Source organism: Eucyclogobius newberryi, unplaced genomic scaffold (assembly GCF_026437365.1).
Source record: "Eucyclogobius newberryi isolate DKJ021-1_F unplaced genomic scaffold, fEucNew1.0.hap1 SCAF_3, whole genome shotgun sequence".
Taxonomy (NCBI): domain Eukaryota; kingdom Metazoa; phylum Chordata; class Actinopteri; order Gobiiformes; family Gobiidae; genus Eucyclogobius; species Eucyclogobius newberryi.
The window spans coordinates 41,686,305-41,705,514 of NW_027315945.1; the positions used below are offsets into that span (position 1 = coordinate 41,686,305).

Here is a 19,210-nt window from a genome sequence, read left to right on the forward strand (position 1 = left end):
TGAAAACAAACACCGAGGTCCGAAAAAAACCATTGAGGCCCAAAAACAAACATCGAGGTCTGAAAAAAACATCAAGGTTTAAAAAAAATCAATGTGTGAAAAATAATCAAAATCAGAAAGAAAAAAAATCCAAACCATGAAAACAAATATGGAGGTCGACTAATCTTAGCACTCGTCAAAAACACAAAATACAAACTCTCTTTAAATATATTTATTAATGAGATTCATAACAACAACAAACTGACAGTTTTTTATTGAAATATTGAAAAACGGGATAAAAACAAACGTCACACAAAGAAAAAGAGAAACGAAACGAGAAGAAGCAGCGACGAGACGAGACGAGACGCTCCGTCTGAAAGAGACAAACAGACCAGGATCAGACCTGGTCCTGGTCCTGGTCCTGGTCCTGGTCCTGGTCTGGTCCTGGTCCGGTCCTGGTCTGGTCCTGGTCCTGGTCTGGTCCTGGTCCTGGTCCTGGTCCTGGTTCTGGTTCTGGTCCTGGTTCTGGTCCTGGTCCTGGTCCTGGTCCTGGTCCTGGTCTGGTCCTGTCCCGGTCCCGGTCCGGTCCCGGTCCTCACCTGTCTCCTGGACCAGCAGCGCTCTGGTCACCTCCTCGGAGCCGTTGTGAGGAGCCGGCTGCAGCTGCAGGAGGCGACACATCAGAGGGTAAATGTGCACCGAGTCAAACGGCTGCGACACCACGTTCTGCCTGAAGTCTGGACCGAAGGCTCTGAAGATGGTCTTCATGTCCATCTCACCGCTGTGGTACCCGTGATCGCCTTTGTTCACGTACACGATGAGCCTCTGCACGGACCAGAGGGGATAAACATGGGCTAAACATGGGCTAAACATGGACTAAACATGGGCTAAACATGGGCTAAACATGGGCTAAACATGGACTAAACATGGGCTAAACATGGACTAAACATGGACTAAACATGGGATAAACATGGGCTAAACATGGGCTAAACATGGACTAAACATGGGCTAAACATGGGCTAAACATGGGCTAAACATGGACTAAACATGGACTAAACATGGGCTAAACATGGGCTAAACATGGACTAAACATGGACTAAACATGGGCTAAACATGGGCTAAACATGGGCTAAACATGGACTAAACATGGACTAAACATGGGCTAAACATGGGCTAAACATGGACTAAACATGGGCTAAACATGGGCTAAACATGGGCTAAACATGGACTAAACATGGACTAAACATGGGCTAAACATGGGCTAAACATGGGCTAAACATGGACTAAACATGGACTAAACATGGGCTAAACATGGGCTAAACATGGGCTAAACATGGGCTAAACATGGGCTAAACATGGACTAAAGCAGGTCTAAACCAGGTCTAAACCAGGACTAAACATAGGCTAAACATGGACTAAACCAGGACTAAACCAGGACTAAACATGAGCTAAACATGGACTAAACCAGGACTAAACCAGGACTAAACATGGGCTAAACATGGACTAAACATGGACTAAACATGGACTAAACCAGGACTAAACATAGGCTAAACATGGACTAAACCAGGGCTAAACATGGGCTAAACATGGGCTAAACATGGGCTAAACATGGACTAAACATGGACTAAACCAGGGCTAAACATGGGCTAAACATGGACTAAACATGGGCTAAAGCAGGTCTAAACCAGGTCTAAACCAGGTCTAAACCAGGACTAAACATAGGCTAAAAATGGACTAAACCAGGACTAAACCAGGACTAAACATGAGCTAAACATGGACTAAACCAGGACTAAACCAGGACTAAACATGGGCTAAACATGGACTAAACATGGACTAAACATGGACTAAACCAGGACTAAACATGGGCTAAACATGGGCTAAACATGGGCTAAACATGGACTAAACATGGACTAAACCAGGGCTAAACATGGGCTAAACATGGACTAAACATGGGCTAAACATGGGCTAAACATGGGCTGAACATGGGCTAAACATGGGCTAAACATGGGCTAAACATGGACTAAACCAGGTCTAAACCAGGTCTAAACCAGGTCTAAACCAGGTCTAAACCAGGACTAAACATAGGCTAAACATGGACTAAACCAGGACTAAACCAGGACTAAACATGGGCTAAACATGGACTAAACATGGACTAAACATGGGCTAAACATGGGCTAAACATGGGCTAAACATGGGCTAAACATTGGCTAAACATGGGCTAAACATGGGCTAAACATGGGCTAAACATGGGCTAAACATGGGCTAAACATGGACTAAAGCAGGTCTAAACCAGGTCTAAACCAGGAATAAACATAGGCTAAACATGGACAAAACCAGGACTAAACCAGGACTAAACATGAGCTAAACATGGACTAAACCAGGACTAAACCAGGACTAAACATGGGCTAAACATGGACTAAACATGGACTAAACATGGACTAAACCAGGACTAAACATAGGCTAAACATGGACTAAACCAGGGCTAAACATGGGCTAAACATGGGCTAAACATGGGCTAAACATGGACTAAACATGGACTAAACATGGACTAAACATGGACTAAACCAGGACTAAACATAGGCTAAACATGGACTAAACCAGGGCTAAACATGGGCTAAACATGGGCTAAACATGGGCTAAACATGGACTAAACCAGGGCTAAACATGGGCTAAACATGGACTAAACATGGGCTAAAGCAGGTCTAAACCAGGTCTAAACCAGGTCTAAACCAGGACTAAACATAGGCTAAACATGGACTAAACCAGGACTAAACCAGGACTAAACATGAGCTAAACATGGACTAAACCAGGACTAAACCAGGACTAAACATGGGCTAAACATGGACTAAACATGGACTAAACATGGACTAAACCAGGACTAAACATAGGCTAAACATGGACTAAACCAGGGCTAAACCAGGGCTAAACATGGGCTAAACATGGGCTAAACATGGGCTAAACATGGGCTAAACATGGACTAAACCAGGGCTAAACATGGGCTAAACATGGACTAAACATGGGCTAAACATGGGCTAAACATGGGCTGAACATGGGCTAAACATGGGCTAAACATGGGCTAAACATGGACTAAACCAGGTCTAAACCAGGTCTAAACCAGGTCTAAACCAGGTCTAAACCAGGACTAAACATAGGCTAAACATAGGCTAAACATGGACTAAACCAGGACTAAACCAGGACTAAACATGAGCTAAACATGGACTAAACCAGGACTAAACCAGGACTAAACATGGGCTAAACATGGACTAAACATGGACTAAACCAGGACTAAACATGGGCTAAACATGGACTAAACATGGGCTAAACATGGGCTAAACATGGGCTAAACATGGGCTAAACATGGGCTAAACATGGGCTAAACATGGACTAAACATGGGCTAAACATGGGCTAAACATGGACTAAACATGGGCTAAACATGGACTAAACATGGGCTAAACATGGACTAAACATGGGCTAAACATGGACTAAACATGGGCTAAACATGGGCTAAACATGGACTAAACATGGGCTAAACATGGACTAAACATGGGCTAAACATGGACTAAACATGGGCTAAACATGGGCTAAACATGGGCTAAACATGGGCTAAACATGGACTAAAGCAGGTCTAAACCAGGTCTAAACCAGGTCTAAACCAGGTCTAAACCAGGACTAAACATAGGCTAAACATGGACTAAACCAGGACTAAACATGAGCTAAACATGGACTAAACCAGGACTAAACCAGGACTAAACATGGGCTAAACATGGACTAAACATGGACTAAACCAGGACTAAACATAGGCTAAACATGGACTAAACCAGGGCTAAACATGGGCTAAACATGGACTAAACCAGGGCTAAACATGGGCTAAATATGGACTAAACATGGGCTAAACATGGGCTAAACATGGACTAAACCAGGTCTAAACCAGGTCTAAACCAGGTCTAAACCAGGACTAAACATAGGCTAAACATGGACTAAACCAGGACTAAACCAGGACTAAACATGAGCTAAACATGGACTAAACCAGGGCTAAACATGGGCTAAACATGGGCTAAACATGGGCTAAACATGGGCTAAACATGGACTAAACCAGGACTAAACATGGGCTAAACATGGACTAAACCAGGACTAAACCAGGACTAAACATGGGCTAAACATGGACTAAACATGGACTAAACATGGACTAAACCAGGACTAAACATGGGCTAAACATGGACTAAACCAGGGCTAAACATGGGCTAAACATGGACTAAACCAGGGCTAAACATGGGCTAAACATGGGCTAAACATGGACTAAACCAGGGCTAAACATGGGCTAAACATGGAATAAACCAGGGCTAAACATGGGCTAAACATGGGCTAAACATGGACTGAACCAGGTCTAAACCAGGTCTAAATTAGGACTAAACCAGGACTAAACATGGACTAAACCAGGACTAAACATGGACTAAACATGGGCTAAACATTGACTAAACATGGACTAAACCAGGTCTAAACCAGGACTAAACCAGGTCTAAACCAGGTCTAAACCAGGACTAAACATGGACTAAACCAGGTCTAAACCAGGACTAAACCAGGACTAAACCAGGTCTAAACCAGGGCTAAACATGGACTGAACATGGACTAAACATGGGCTAAACATGGACTAAACATGGACTAAACCAGGTCTAAACCAGGACTAAACCAGGTCTAAACAAGGTCTAAACATGGGCTAAACATGGGCTAAACATGGACTAAACATGGACTAAACATGGGCTAAACATGGGCTAAACATGGGCTAAACATGGGCTAAACATGGGCTAAACATGGGCTAAACATGGGCTAAACATGGGCTAAACATGGGCTAAACATGGGCTAAACATGGACTAAACATGGGCTAAACATGGACTAAAGCAGGTCTAAACCAGGTCTAAACCAGGTCTAAACCAGGACTAAACATAGGCTAAACATGGACTAAACCAGGACTAAACCAGGACTAAACATGAGCTAAACATGGACTAAACCAGGACTAAACATGGGCTAAACATGGACTAAACATGGACTAAACATGGACTAAACCAGGACTAAACATAGGCTAAACATGGACTAAACCAGGGCTAAACATGGGCTAAACATGGGCTAAACATGGGCTAAACATGGACTAAACCAGGGCTAAACATGGGCTAAACATGGACTAAACATGGGCTAAACATGGGCTAAACATGGGCTGAACATGGGCTAAACATGGGCTAAACATGGGCTAAACATGGACTAAACCAGGTCTAAACCAGGTCTAAACCAGGTCTAAACCAGGTCTAAACCAGGACTAAACATAGGCTAAACATGGACTAAACCAGGACTAAACCAGGACTAAACATGAGCTAAACATGGACTAAACCAGGACTAAACCAGGACTAAACATGGGCTAAACATGGACTAAACATGGACTAAACCAGGACTAAACATGGGCTAAACATGGACTAAACCAGGGCTAAACATGGGCTAAACATGGGCTAAACATGGGCTAAACATGGGCTAAACATGGACTAAACATGGACTAAACATGGACTAAAGCAGGTCTAAACCAGGTCTAAACCAGGTCTAAACCAGGTCTAAACCAGGTCCAAACCAGGACTAAACATAGGCTAAACATGGACTAAACCAGGACTAAACATGAGCTAAACCAGGACTAAACCAGGACTAAACATGAGCTAAACATGGACTAAACCAGGACTAAACATGGGCTAAACATGTACTAAACCAGGACTAAACCAGGACTAAACATGGACTAAACCAGGACTAAACATGGGCTAAACATGGACTAAACCAGGACTAAACCAGGACTAAACATGGGCTAAACATGGACTAAACATGGACTAAACATGGACTAAACCAGGACTAAACATGGGCTAAACATGGACTAAACCAGGGCTAAACATGGGCTAAACATGGAATAAACCAGGGCTAAACATGGGCTAAACATGGGCTAAACATGGACTGAACATGGACTAAACCAGGTCTAAACCAGGACTGAACCAGGTCTAAACCAGGTCTAAATTAGGACTAAACCAGGACTAAACATGGACTAAACCAGGACTAAACATGGACTAAACATGGGCTAAACATTGACTAAACATGGACTAAACCAGGTCTAAACCAGGACTAAACCAGGTCTAAACCAGGTCTAAACCAGGACTAAACCAGGACTAAACATGGACTAAACCAGGTCTAAACCAGGGCTAAACATGGACTAAACATGGACTAAACATGGACTAAACCAGGTCTAAACCAGGGCTAAACATGGACTGAACATGGACTAAACATGGGCTAAACATGGACTAAACATGGACTAAACCAGGTCTAAACCAGGACTAAACCAGGTCTAAACCAGGTCTAAACCAGGACTGAACCAGGTCTAAACCAGGTCTAAATCAGGACTAAACCAGGACTAAACATGGACTAAACCAGGTCTAAATCAGGACTAAACCAGGACTAAACATGGGCTAAACATTGACTAAACATTGACTAAACCAGGTCTAAACCAGGACTAAACCAGGACTAAACATGGACTAAACATGGACTAAACCAGGTCTAAACCAGGGCTAAACATGGACTAAACATGGACTAAACCAGGTCTAAACCAGGGCTAAACATGGACTGAACATGGACTAAACATGGGCTAAACATGGACTAAACATGGACTAAACCAGGTCTAAACCAGGTCTAAACCAGGTCTAAACCAGGACTAAACCAGGTCTAAACAAGGTCTAAACCAGGACTAAACGTGGACTAAACCAGGTCTAAACCAGGACTAAACCAGGTCTAAACCAGGACTAAACCAGGGCTAAACCAGGTCTGAACGAGGACTAAACGTGGACTAAACCAGGTCTAAACCAGGACTAAACCAGGTCTAAACCAGGACTAAACCAGGTCTAAACCAGGTCTAAACTAGGACTAAACCAGGGCTAAACCAGGTCTAAACCAGGTCTAAACCAGGTCTAAACCAGGACTAAACCAGGTCTAAACAAGGTCTAAACCAGGACTAAACATGGACTAAACCAGGTCTAAACCAGGGCTAAACCAGGTCTAAACCAGGACTAAACCAGGGCTAAACATGGGCTAAACATGGGCTAAACATGGGCTAAACCAGGTCTAAACCAGGTCTAAACCAGGACTAAACATGGACTAAATATGGACTAAACCAGGTCTAAACCAGGGCTAAACATGGACTAAACATGGACTAAACATGGACTAAACCAGGACTAAACCAGGACTAAACATGGGCTAAACATGGACTAAACATGGACTAAACCAGGACTAAACATGGGCTAAACATGGACTAAACATGGACTAAACATGGGCTAAACATGGACTAAACATGGACTAAACCAGGTCTAAACCAGGACTAAACCAGGTCTAAACCAGGTCTAAACCAGGACTAAACCAGGTCTAAACCAGGTCAAAATCAGGACTAAACCAGGACTAAACATGGACTAAACCAGGTCTAAACCAGGTCTAAACCAGGTCTAAACCAGGTCTAAACCAGGACTAAACATGGACTAAACATGGACTAAACCAGGTCTAAACCAGGGCTAAACATGGACTAAACATGGACTAAACCAGGTCTAAACCAGGGCTAAACATGGACTGAACATGGACTAAACATGGGCTAAACATGGACTAAACATGGACTAAACCAGGTCTAAACCAGGTCTAAACCAGGTCTAAACCAGGACTAAACCAGGTCTAAACAAGGTCTAAACCAGGACTAAACGTGGACTAAACCAGGTCTAAACCAGGACTAAACCAGGTCTAAACCAGGACTAAACCAGGGCTAAACCAGGTCTGAACGAGGACTAAACGTGGACTAAACCAGGTCTAAACCAGGACTAAACCAGGTCTAAACCAGGACTAAACCAGGTCTAAACCAGGTCTAAACTAGGACTAAACCAGGGCTAAACCAGGTCTAAACCAGGTCTAAACCAGGTCTAAACCAGGACTAAACCAGGTCTAAACAAGGTCTAAACCAGGACTAAACATGGACTAAACCAGGTCTAAACCAGGGCTAAACCAGGTCTAAACCAGGACTAAACCAGGGCTAAACATGGGCTAAACATGGGCTAAACATGGGCTAAACCAGGTCTAAACCAGGTCTAAACCAGGACTAAACATGGACTAAATATGGACTAAACCAGGTCTAAACCAGGGCTAAACATGGACTAAACATGGACTAAACATGGACTAAACCAGGACTAAACCAGGACTAAACATGGGCTAAACATGGACTAAACATGGACTAAACCAGGACTAAACATGGGCTAAACATGGACTAAACATGGACTAAACATGGGCTAAACATGGACTAAACATGGACTAAACCAGGTCTAAACCAGGACTAAACCAGGTCTAAACCAGGTCTAAACCAGGACTAAACCAGGTCTAAACCAGGTCAAAATCAGGACTAAACCAGGACTAAACATGGACTAAACCAGGTCTAAACCAGGTCTAAACCAGGTCTAAACCAGGTCTAAACCAGGACTAAACATGGACTAAACCAGGTCTAAACCAGGGCTAAACATGGACTAAACATGGACTAAACATGGACTGAACCAGGACTAAACATGGACTAAACATGGACTAAACCAGGTCTAAACCAGGACTAAACCAGGTCTAAACCAGGTCAAAATCAGGACTAAACCAGGACTAAACATGGACTAAACCAGGTCTAAACCAGGTCTAAACCAGGTCTAAACCAGGTCTAAACCAGGACTAAACATGGACTAAACCAGGTCTAAACCAGGGCTAAACATGGACTAAACATGGACTAAACATGGACTGAACCAGGACTAAACATGGACTAAACATGGACTAAACCAGGTCTAAACCAGGGCTAAACATGGACTAAACATGGACTAAACATGGACTGAACCAGGACTAAACATGGACTAAACATGGACTAAACCAGGTCTAAACCAGGACTAAACCAGGTCTAAACCAGGTCAAAATCAGGACTAAACCAGGACTAAACATGGACTAAACCAGGTCTAAACCAGGTCTAAACCAGGTCTAAACCAGGTCTAAACCAGGACTAAACATGGACTAAACCAGGTCTAAACCAGGGCTAAACATGGACTAAACATGGACTAAACATGGACTGAACCAGGACTAAACATGGACTAAACATGGACTAAACCAGGTCTAAACAAGGACTAAACCAGGACTATACCAGGTCTTACAGAGTTGAGGTTGAAGCCCAGGTCAGCCTGGATGACCACTGGGGGCAGGCGCTGGCTCCTGCCCAGGTGGAAGCTGTAGGGCATCTGGCTCTTGCTGTAGGCCGTGATGTTTGGGACTTTGGCGAGCGACTCCAGGACCTCGGCTTCCCTCCCGGGTCGGGGCGTCAGGATCCCAAACCCGCCGTAGTCCAGGATCTCGAAGCTGGCCAGCTTGAGCAGCGGCAGGTACTTGTTCAGGATGATCTCGTCCACCAGGGGGCGCTTCTTCACTGTGGTCATGCCGTGGTCCGAGGTCACGATCACGTTGAGGTTGTGGGTGAGATTGCGGGCGTCGATGCCGCGGCGCAGGTGTCCGAGGGCGCGGTCGATCTGTCGGACGATGTCTTTGCGCTCGGGCGTGTCCGGCCCGCGCTGGTGGCCCACGTTGTCCGGCTCGCCAAAGTAAAGCGTCACCAGGTCAAAGTCCTCGACCGAGAACCAGTCCAGGACCGTGTCCAGGTTCTCACGCCACTCCGTCTCATTGTCGTCAGGGAAACCGGGCGTCTCAAACACGTGACGCTGGATTGGCTGACCGCTGTAGTGAGCCCCGCCCCCAGGAAAGTGGAAGGAGCCGACCTTTAAACCCTGGGACGGACAAAAACACATGAGGGAACAGCCTGAGAGAACAGTCTGAGGGAACAGTCTGAGGGAACAGTCTGAGAGAACAGTCTGAGGGAACAGCCTGAGGGAACAGTCTGAGGGAACAGTCTGAGGGAACAGTCTGAGGGAACAGTCTGAGGGAACAGTCTGAGGGAACAGCCTGAGAGAACAGTCTGAGGGAACAGTCTGAGGGAACAGCCTGAGGGAACAGCCTGAGGGAACAGTCTGAGGGAACAGTCTGAGGGAACAGCCTGAGAGAACAGTCTGAGGGAACAGCCTGAGAGAACAGTCTGAGGGAACAGTCTGAGGGAACAGTCTGAGGGAACAGCCTGAGGGAACAGCCTGAGGGAACAGCCTGAGGGAACAGCCTGAGAGAACAGTCTGAGAGAACAGTCTGAGGGAACAGTCTGAGGGAACAGCCTGAGGGAACAGTCTGAGGGAACAGCCTGAGAGAACAGCCTGAGAGAACAGTCTGAGGGAACAGTCTGAGGGAACAGCCTGAGGGAACAGCCTGAGGGAACAGCCTGAGGGAACAGTCTGAGGGAACAGCCTGAGAGAACAGCCTGTAGAGAACAGTCTGAGAGAACAGTCTGAGGGAACAGTCTGAGGGAACAGCCTGAGAGAACAGCCTGAGAGAACAGTCTGAGGGAACAGTCTGAGAGAACAGTCTGAGGGAACAGTCTGAGAGAACAGTCTGAGGGAACAGCCTGAGAGAACAGCCTGAGAGAACAGTCTGAGGGAACAGTCTGAGAGAACAGTCTGAGGGAACAGTTTGAGAGAACAGTCTGAGGGAACAGTCTGAGAGAACAGTCTGAGGGAACAGCCTGAGAGAACAGCCTGAGGGAACAGCCTGAAAGAACAGCCTGAGAGAACAGTCTGAGGGAACAGTCTGAGAGAACAGTCTGAGGGAACAGTTTGAGAGAACAGTCTGAGGGAACAGCCTGGGAGAACAGCCTGAGAGAACAGTCTGAGAGAACAGCCTGAGAGAACAGTCTGAGGGAACAGCCTGAGGGAACAGCCTGAGGGAACAGTCTGAGGGAACAGCCTGAGGGAACAGCCTGAGGGAACAGCCTGAGAGAACAGTCTGAGGGAACAGTCTGAGGGAACAGTCCGAGAGAACAGTCTGAGGGAACAGCCTGAGAGAACAGCCTGAGGGAACAGTCTGAGGGAACAGCCTGAGGGAACAGTCTGAGAGAACAGCCTGAGAGAACAGCCTGAGAGAACAGCCTGAGAGAACAGCCTGAGGGAACAGTCTGAGGGAACAGTCTGAGGGAACAGTCTGAGGGAACAGCCTGAGAGAACAGCCTGAAAGAACAGTCTGAGGGAACAGTCTGAGGGAACAGTCTGAGAGAACAGTCTGAGAGAACAGTCTGAGGGAACAGTCTGAGGGAACAGTCTGAGAGAACAGTCTGAGAGAACAGTCTGAGGGAACAGTCTGAGGGAACAGTCTGAGAGAACAGTCTGAGGGAACAGCCTGAGAGAACAGTCTGAGGGAACAGTCTGAGGGAACAGTCTGAGAGAACAGTCTGAGGGAACAGTCTGAGAGAACAGTCTGAGAGAACAGCCTGAGGGAACAGCCTGAGGGAACAGTCTGAGGGAACAGTCTGAGGGAACAGCCTGAGGGAACAGCCTGAGAGAACAGTCTGAGGGAATTGCCTGAGAGAACAGTCTGAGGGAACAGTCTGAGGGAACAGTCTGAGGGAACAGCCTGAGGGAACAGCCTGAGGGAACAGCCTGAGGGAACAGTCTGAGGGAACAGTCTGAGGGAACAGCCTGAGGGAACAGTCTGAGGGAACAGTCTGAGAGAACAGTCTGAGAGAACAGTCTGAGGGAACAGTCTGAGGGAACAGTCTGAGGGAACAGCCTGAGGGAACAGCCTGAGGGAACAGCCTGAGGGAACAGCCTGAGAAAACAGTCTGAGGGAACAGCCTGAGGGAACAGTCTCAGGGAACAGCCTGAGGGAACAGCCTGAGAGAAAAGCCTGAGGGAACAGTCTGAGGGAACAGCCTGAGGGAACAGTCTGAGGGAACAGTCTGAGGGAACAGTCTGAGGGAACAGCCTGAGAGAACAGTCTGAGGGAACAGTCTGAGGGAACAGTCTGAGGGAACAGTCTGAGGGAACAGCCTGAGGGAACAGCCTGAGGGAACAGTCTGAGGGAACAGTCTGAGAGAACAGTCTGAGAGAACAGTCTGAGGGAACAGTCTGAGGGAACAGTCTGAGGGAACAGCCTGAGGGAACAGCCTGAGGGAACAGCCTGAGGGAACAGCCTGAGAAAACAGTCTGAGGGAACAGCCTGAGGGAACAGTCTCAGGGAACAGCCTGAGGGAACAGCCTGAGGGAACAGCCTGAGGGAACAGTCTGAGGGAACAGTCTGAGGGAACAGCCTGAGGGAACAGTCTGAGGGAACAGCCTGAGGGAACAGCCTGAGGGAACAGCCTGAGGGAACAGTCTGAGGGAACAGTCTGAGGGAACAGCCTGAGGGAACAGCCTGAGGGAACAGTCTGAGGGAACAGCCTGAGAGAACAGCCTGAGAGAACAGCCTGAGAGAACAGTCTGAGGGAACAGTCTGAGGGAACAGTCTGAGGGAACAGCCTGAGGGAACAGCCTGAGGGAACAGCCTGAGGGAACAGTCTGAGGGAACAGCCTGAGGGAACAGCCTGAGGGAACAGTCTGAGAGAACAGTCTGAGGGAACAGTCTGAGGGAACAGTCTGAGAGAACAGTCTGAGGGAACAGCCTGAGAGAACAGCCTGAGGGAACAGCCTGAGGGAACAGCCTGAGGGAACAGTCTGAGAGAACAGTCTGAGGGAACAGTCTGAGGGAACAGTCTGAGAGAACAGTCTGAGGGAACAGCCTGAGAGAACAGCCTGAGAGAACAGTCTGAGGGAACAGCCTGAGGGAACAGTCTGAGAGAACAGCCTGAGAGAACAGCCTGAGAGAACAGCCTGAGGGAACAGTCTGAGGGAACAGTCTGAGGGAAAAGCCTGAGAGAACGGCCTGAAAGAACGGTCTGAGAGAACGGTCTGAGGGAACAGTCTGAGGGAACAGTCTGAGAGAACAGTCTGAGGGAACAGTCTGAGGGAACAGTCTGAGGGAACAGTCTGAGAGAACAGTCTGAGGGAACAGTCTGAGAGAACAGTCTGAGGGAACAGCCTGAGAGAACAGCCTGAGGGAACAGTCTGAGGGAACAGTCTGAGGGAACAGTCTGAGAGAACAGTCTGAGGGAACAGTCTGAGAGAACAGTCTGAGAGAACAGTCTGAGGGAACAGTCTGAGGGAACAGTCTGAGGGAACAGCCTGAGGGAACAGCCTGAGAGAACAGTCTGAGGGAACTGCCTGAGAGAACAGTCTGAGGGAACAGTCTGAGGGAACAGCCTGAGGGAACAGTCTGAGGGAACAGTCTGAGGGAACAGCCTGAGGGAACAGTCTGAGGGAACAGCCTGAGGGAACAGCCTGAGGGAACAGTCTGAGGGAACAGTCTGAGGGAACAGCCTGAGGGAACAGCCTGAGAGAACAGCCTGAGAGAACAGTCTGAGGGAACAGTCTGAGAGAACAGTCTGAGGGAACAGTCTGAGGGAACAGTCTGAGGGAACAGTCTGAGAGAACAGTCTGAAGGAACAGTCTGAGGGAACAGTCTGAGTGAACAGCCTGAGGGAACAGCCTGAGAGAACAGTCTGAGAGAACAGTCTGAGGGAACAGTCTGAGAGAACAGTCTGAAGGAACAGTCTGAGGGAACAGTCTGAGTGAACAGCCTGAGAGAACAGCCTGAGAGAACAGTCTGAGGGAACAGTCTGAGAGAACAGTCTGAGGGAACAGTTTGAGAGAACAGCCTGAGAGAACAGCCTGAGGGAACAGCCTGAGAGAACAGTCTGAGGGAACAGTCTGAGGGAACAGTCTGAGGGAACAGTCTGAGGGAACAGCCTGAGAGAACAGTCTGAGGGAACAGTCTGAGGGAACTGTCTGAGGGAACAGCCTGAGGGAACAGTCTGAGGGAACAGTCTGAGAGAACAGCCTGAGAGAACAGCCTGAGAGAACAGCCTGAGGGAACAGTCTGAGGGAACAGCCTGAGGGAACAGCCTGAGGGAACAGCCTGAGGGAACAGTCTGAGGGAACAGCCTGAGGGAACAGTCTGAGAGAACCGTCTGAGGGAACAGCCTGAGGGAACAGCCTGAGGGAACAGCCTGAGAGAACAGCCTGAGAGAACAGCCTGAGAGAACAGTCTGAGGGAACAGTCTGAGAGAACAGTCTGAGGGAACAGTTTGAGAGAACAGTCTGAGGGAACAGCCTGAGGGAACAGCCTGAGAGAACAGCCTGAGAGAACAGTCTGAGGGAACAGTCTGAGGGAACAGTCTGAGAGAACAGTCTGAGGGAACAGCCCGAGGGAACAGCCTGAGGGAACAGTCTGAGGGAACAGCCCGAGGGAACAGCCTGAGTGAACAGCCTGAGAGAACAGTCTGAGGGAACAGTCTGAGGGAACAGTCTGAGAGAACAGTCTGAGGGAACAGCCTGAGAGAACAGCCTGAGAGAACAGTCTGAGGGAACAGCCTGAGGGAACAGTCTGAGAGAACAGCCTGAGAGAACAGCCTGAGAGAACAGCCTGAGAGAACAGCCTGAGGGAACAGTCTGAGGGAACAGTCTGAGGGAACAGCCTGAGAGAACAGCCTGAAAGAACAGTCTGAGAGAACGGTCTGAGGGAACAGTCTGAGGGAACAGTCTGAGAGAACAGTCTGAGAGAACAGTCTGAGGGAACAGTCTGAGGGAACAGTCTGAGGGAACAGTCTGAGAGAACAGTCTGAGAGAACAGCCTGAGGGAACAGTCTGAGGGAACAGTCTGAGGGAACAGTCTGAGAGAACAGTCTGAGGGAACAGTCTGAGGGAACAGTCTGAGAGAACAGTCTGAGAGAACAGTCTGAGGGAACAGTCTGAGGGAACAGTCTGAGGGAACAGCCTGAGGGAACAGCCTGAGAGAACAGTCTGAGGGAATTGCCTGAGAGAACAGTCTGAGGGAACAGTCTGAGGGAACAGTCTGAGGGAACAGCCTGAGGGAATTGCCTGAGAGAACAGTCTGAGGGAACAGTCTGAGGGAACAGTCTGAGGGAACAGCCTGAGGGAACAGTCTGAGGGAACAGTCTGAGGGAACAGCCTGAGGGAACAGCCTGAGAGAACAGCCTGAGGGAACAGTCTGAGGGAACAGTCTGAGGGAACAGTCTGAGGGAACAGTCTGAGGGAACAGTCTGAGAGAACAGTCTGAGGGAACAGTCTGAGGGAACAGTCTGAGTGAACAGTCTGAGAGAACAGCCTGAGAGAACAGTCTGAAGGAACAGTCTGAGGGAACAGTCTGAGTGAACAGCCTGAGAGAACAGCCTGAGAGAACAGTCTGAGGGAACAGTCTGAGGGAACAGTCTGAGGGAACAGCCTGAGGGAACAGTCTGAGGGAACAGTCTGAGAGAACAGTCTGAGGGAACAGTCTGAGAGAACAGTCTGAGAGAACAGTTTGAGGGAACAGTCTGAGAGAACAGTCTGAGGGAACAGCCTGAGAGAACAGTCTGAGGGAACAGTCTGAGGGAACAGTCTGAGGGAACAGTCTGAGGGAACAGCCTGAGGGAACAGTCTGAGGGAACAGCCTGAGAGAACAGCCTGAGAGAACAGCCTGAGGGAACAGTCTGAGGGAACAGTCTGAGGGAACAGTCTGAGGGAACAGCCTGAGGGAACAGCCTGAGGGAACAGCCTGAGGGAACAGTCTGAGGGAACAGCCTGAGGGAACAGCCTGAGGGAACAGTCTGAGGGAACAGTCTGAGGGAACAGCCTGAGGGAACAGTCTGAGGGAACAGCCTGAGGGAACAGCCTGAGGGAACAGCCTGAGAGAACAGCCTGAGAGAACAGCCTGAGGGAACAGCCTGAGGGAACAGTCTGAGGGAACAGCCTGAGAGAACAGCCTGAGGGAACAGTCTGAGGGAACAGTCTGAGGGAACAGCCTGAGGGAACAGTCTGAGAGAACAGCCTGAGAGAACAGCCTGAGAGAACAGTCTGAGGGAACAGTCTGAGAGAACAGTCTGAGAGAACAGTCTGAGGGAACAGTCTGAGGGAACAGCCTGAGGGAACAGCCTGAGGGAACAGTCCTGGTTCTGGTTCTGGTTCAGACCTGGTTCTGGGCCGTGATCCACAGGGGCGTGGCTCCTGTGTCCCACCACTCTGTCCTCCTCAGCGTCTCTTTGTGAGGGACTTTCAGGTTTGTTTTCTGATCAAACATCATGTTGTGGACGACCTCGTGGTCCTCCACCCAGCGTCCTGCAGGAGACACCAGGGAGGGCATCTGACTTAATCCTGTGGAGCAGATCCTCACCGCCGTTGTGTCCTCAAGCAAGACCTCCTTAAGGCCTTAATCTGCCCGGTCTTGTCCCCGTCCCGGTCTTGTCCTGGTCCCGTCCCGGTCCTGTCCCGGTCTCGTCCCGGTTTCGTCTCGGTCTCGTCCCGGTCTCGTTCTGGTCTTGTCCCGGTCTTGTCCCGGTCTCGTCTCGTTCCTGTCCCGGTCTCGTCTCGTTCCTGTCCCGGTCTCGTCTTGTCCCGGTGTTGTCCCAGTGTCGTCCGGTTTTCGTCCCGGTCTCGTCTCATCCTCGTCCTGGTCTCGTCCCCGTCCCGGTCTTGTCCTGGTCTCGTCCCCGTCCTGGTCTCGGTAGTGTCTCTGTCTCGTCCTGGTCTCGTCCCCGTCCCGGTCTCGTCCTGGTCTCGTCCCCGTCCTGGTCTCGGTAGTGTCTCTGTCTCGTCCTGGTCTCGTCCCGGTCTCGTCCCCGTCCTGGTCTCGTCCCCGTCCTGGTCTCGGTAGTGTCTCTGTCTCGTCCTGGTCTCGTCCCGGTCTCGTCCCCGTCCTGGTCTCGTCCCCGTCCTGGTCTCGGTCATGTCTCTGTCTCGTCCCCGTGCCGGTCTCGTCCCCGTCCCCGTCCCGGTCCCGGTCCCGTCCTCTAGTACCTGTGATGGTGGTGAAGTGCGAGGGCGAGGTCATGGTCAGCATCGGGGGTGTGATGTACTTGGCCTTGACTCCTCGGACACTGATCATGTCCAACTCTGGAGTCTCAACGTCCTGGTCATAGTCCCACCTGAAGCCATCAAAGGAGACGAGGAGGAGCTTGTTCCTCTGAGGACCTGGAGGAGACCAAGACCGGAGAGACATGAGACCAGAGAGACATGAGACCAGAGAGACATGAGACCGGAGAGACATGAGACCAGAGAGACGTGAGACCAGAGAGACATGAGACCAGAGAGACGTGAGACCAGAGAGACATGAGACCAGAGAGACATGAGACCAGAGAGACATGAGACCAGAGAGACATGAGACCGGAGAGACATGAGACCAGAGAGACGTGAGACCAGAGAGACATGAGACCAGAGAGAGACCAGAGAGACATGAGACCAGAGAGAGACCAGAGAGACGTGAGACCAGAGAGACATGAGACCGGAGAGACATGAGACCAGAGAGACATGAGACCGGAGAGACATGAGACCAGAGAGACATGAGACCAGAGAGAGACCAGAGAGACATGAGACCAGAGAGAGACCAGAGAGACATGAGACCAGAGAGACATGAGACCGGAGAGACATGAGACCAGAGAGACATGAGACCGGAGAGACATGAGACCAGAGAGACATGAGACCAGAGAGAGACCAGAGAGACATGAGACCAGAGAGACATGAGACCGGAGAGACATGAGACCAGAGAGACATGAGACCAGAGAGAGACCAGAGAGACATGAGACCAGAGAGAGACCAGAGAGACGTGAGACCAGAGAGACATGAGACCGGAGAGACATGAGACCAGAGAGACATGAGACCAGAGAGACATGAGACCGGAGAGACATGAGACCAGAGAGACGTGAGACCAGAGAGACATGAGACCAGAGAGAGACCAGAGAGACATGAGACCAGAGAGAGACCAGAGAGACGTGAGACCAGAGAGACGTGAGACCAGAGAGACGTGAGACCAGAGAGACATGAGACCAGAGAGACATGAGACCAGAGAGAGACCAGAGAGACGTGAGACCAGAGAGACATGAGACCAGAGAGACGTGAGACCAGAGAGACGTGAGACCAGAGAGACATGAGACCAGAGAGACGTGAGACCAGAGAGAGACATGAGACCAGAGAGACATGAGACCAGAGAGACGTGAGACCAGAGAGACGTGAGACCGGAGAGACATGAGACCAGAGAGACATGAGACCAGAGAGAGACCAGAGAGACATGAGACCAGAGAGACGTGAGACCAGAGAGACGTGAGACCAGAGAGACATGAGACCAGAGAGACATGAGACCAGAGAGAGACCAGAGAGACGTGAGACCAGAGAGACATGAGACCAGAGAGACGTGAGACCAGAGAGACGTGAGACCAGAGAGACATGAGACCAGAGAGACGTGAGACCAGAGAGAGACATGAGACCAGAGAGACATGAGACCAGAGAGACATGAGACCAGAGAGACGTGAGACCAGAGAGACGTGAGACCAGAGAGACGTGAGACCAGAGAGACATGAGACCAGAGAGACATGAGACCAGAGAGAGACCAGAGAGACGTGAGACCAGAGAGACGTGAGACCAGAGAGACATGAGACCAGAGAGACGTGAGACCAGAGAGAGACATGAGACCAGAGAGACATGAGACCAGAGAGACATGAGACCAGAGAGACGTGAGACCAGAGAGACGTGAGACCAGAGAGACGTGAGACCAGAGAGACATGAGACCAGAGAGACATGAGACCAGAGAGAGACCAGAGAGACATGAGACCAGAGAGACATGAGACCAGAGAGACATGAGACCAGAGAGACATGAGACCAGAGAGAGACCAGAGAGACATGAGACCAGAGAGACATGAGACCGGAGAGACATGAGACCAGAGAGACATGAGACCAGAGAGACATGAGACCAGAGAGACATGAGACCAGAGAGACATGAGACCAGAGAGTCCTGGTTTAGTCCTGACCTGTTTGTCTTTGTCCTGAGGGCTTTGGCAGGGCCGAGGCCCCGGGCCCCAGAGCCAGCAGCAGCAGCAGCAGCAGGAGGACCTCAGACATGTTTAACCTGCTCCAAATCCAGACCAGAACTGGGACTAAACCAGGACTAAACCAGGACTAAACCAGGACTAAAACGACTGCATCTGGTTTAATGAGTAACTGAGTGTGACGTGTTCTCTGACCTTCGATTCATGATTTCACTTATGATCATTCATATTTAACCAGGACTAAACCAGGTCTAAACCAGGACTAAACCAGGTCTAAACCAGGTCTAAACCAGGTCTAAACCAGGACTAAACCAGGTCTAAACCAGGTCTAAACCAGGTCTAAACCAGGACTAAACCAGGTCTAAACCAGGACTAAACCAGGTCTAAAC

At 49.4% G+C, this 19,210-nt stretch overlaps 1 protein-coding gene across 1 annotated transcript; it reads right to left on the reverse strand.

Annotated features, from left to right (window-relative positions):
* Nucleotides 1-245: 245 nt before the first annotated feature.
* On the reverse strand, nt 246-18,894 carry LOC140374628 (ectonucleotide pyrophosphatase/phosphodiesterase family member 7). Its single transcript, XM_072461557.1, has 6 exons — nt 18,804-18,894; nt 16,801-16,974; nt 15,977-16,122; nt 9,199-9,822; nt 579-804; nt 246-352 (listed from the first exon to the last, which is right to left on the reverse strand). The coding sequence occupies exons 1-6, from the start codon at nt 18,892-18,894 to the stop codon at nt 288-290; spliced, it is 1,326 nt and encodes a 441-aa protein (XP_072317658.1). The 3' UTR covers nt 246-287.
* Nucleotides 18,895-19,210: the final 316 nt, after the last annotated feature.

Coding starts and splice junctions, on each gene's coding strand:
- LOC140374628 (XM_072461557.1), bottom strand. CDS start 18,894: ATGTCTGAGGTCCTCCTGCTGCTGCTGCTGCTGCTGGCTCTGGGGCCC. Junction 9,823..15,976: donor GGATCACGGCCCAGAACCAG/GTCTGAACCAGA, acceptor TGTCCGTCCCAG/GGTTTAAAGGTCGGCTCCTT. Junction 353..578: donor GCTGCTGGTCCAGGAGACAG/GTGAGGACCGGG, acceptor TGTCTCTTTCAG/ACGGAGCGTCTCGTCTCGTC.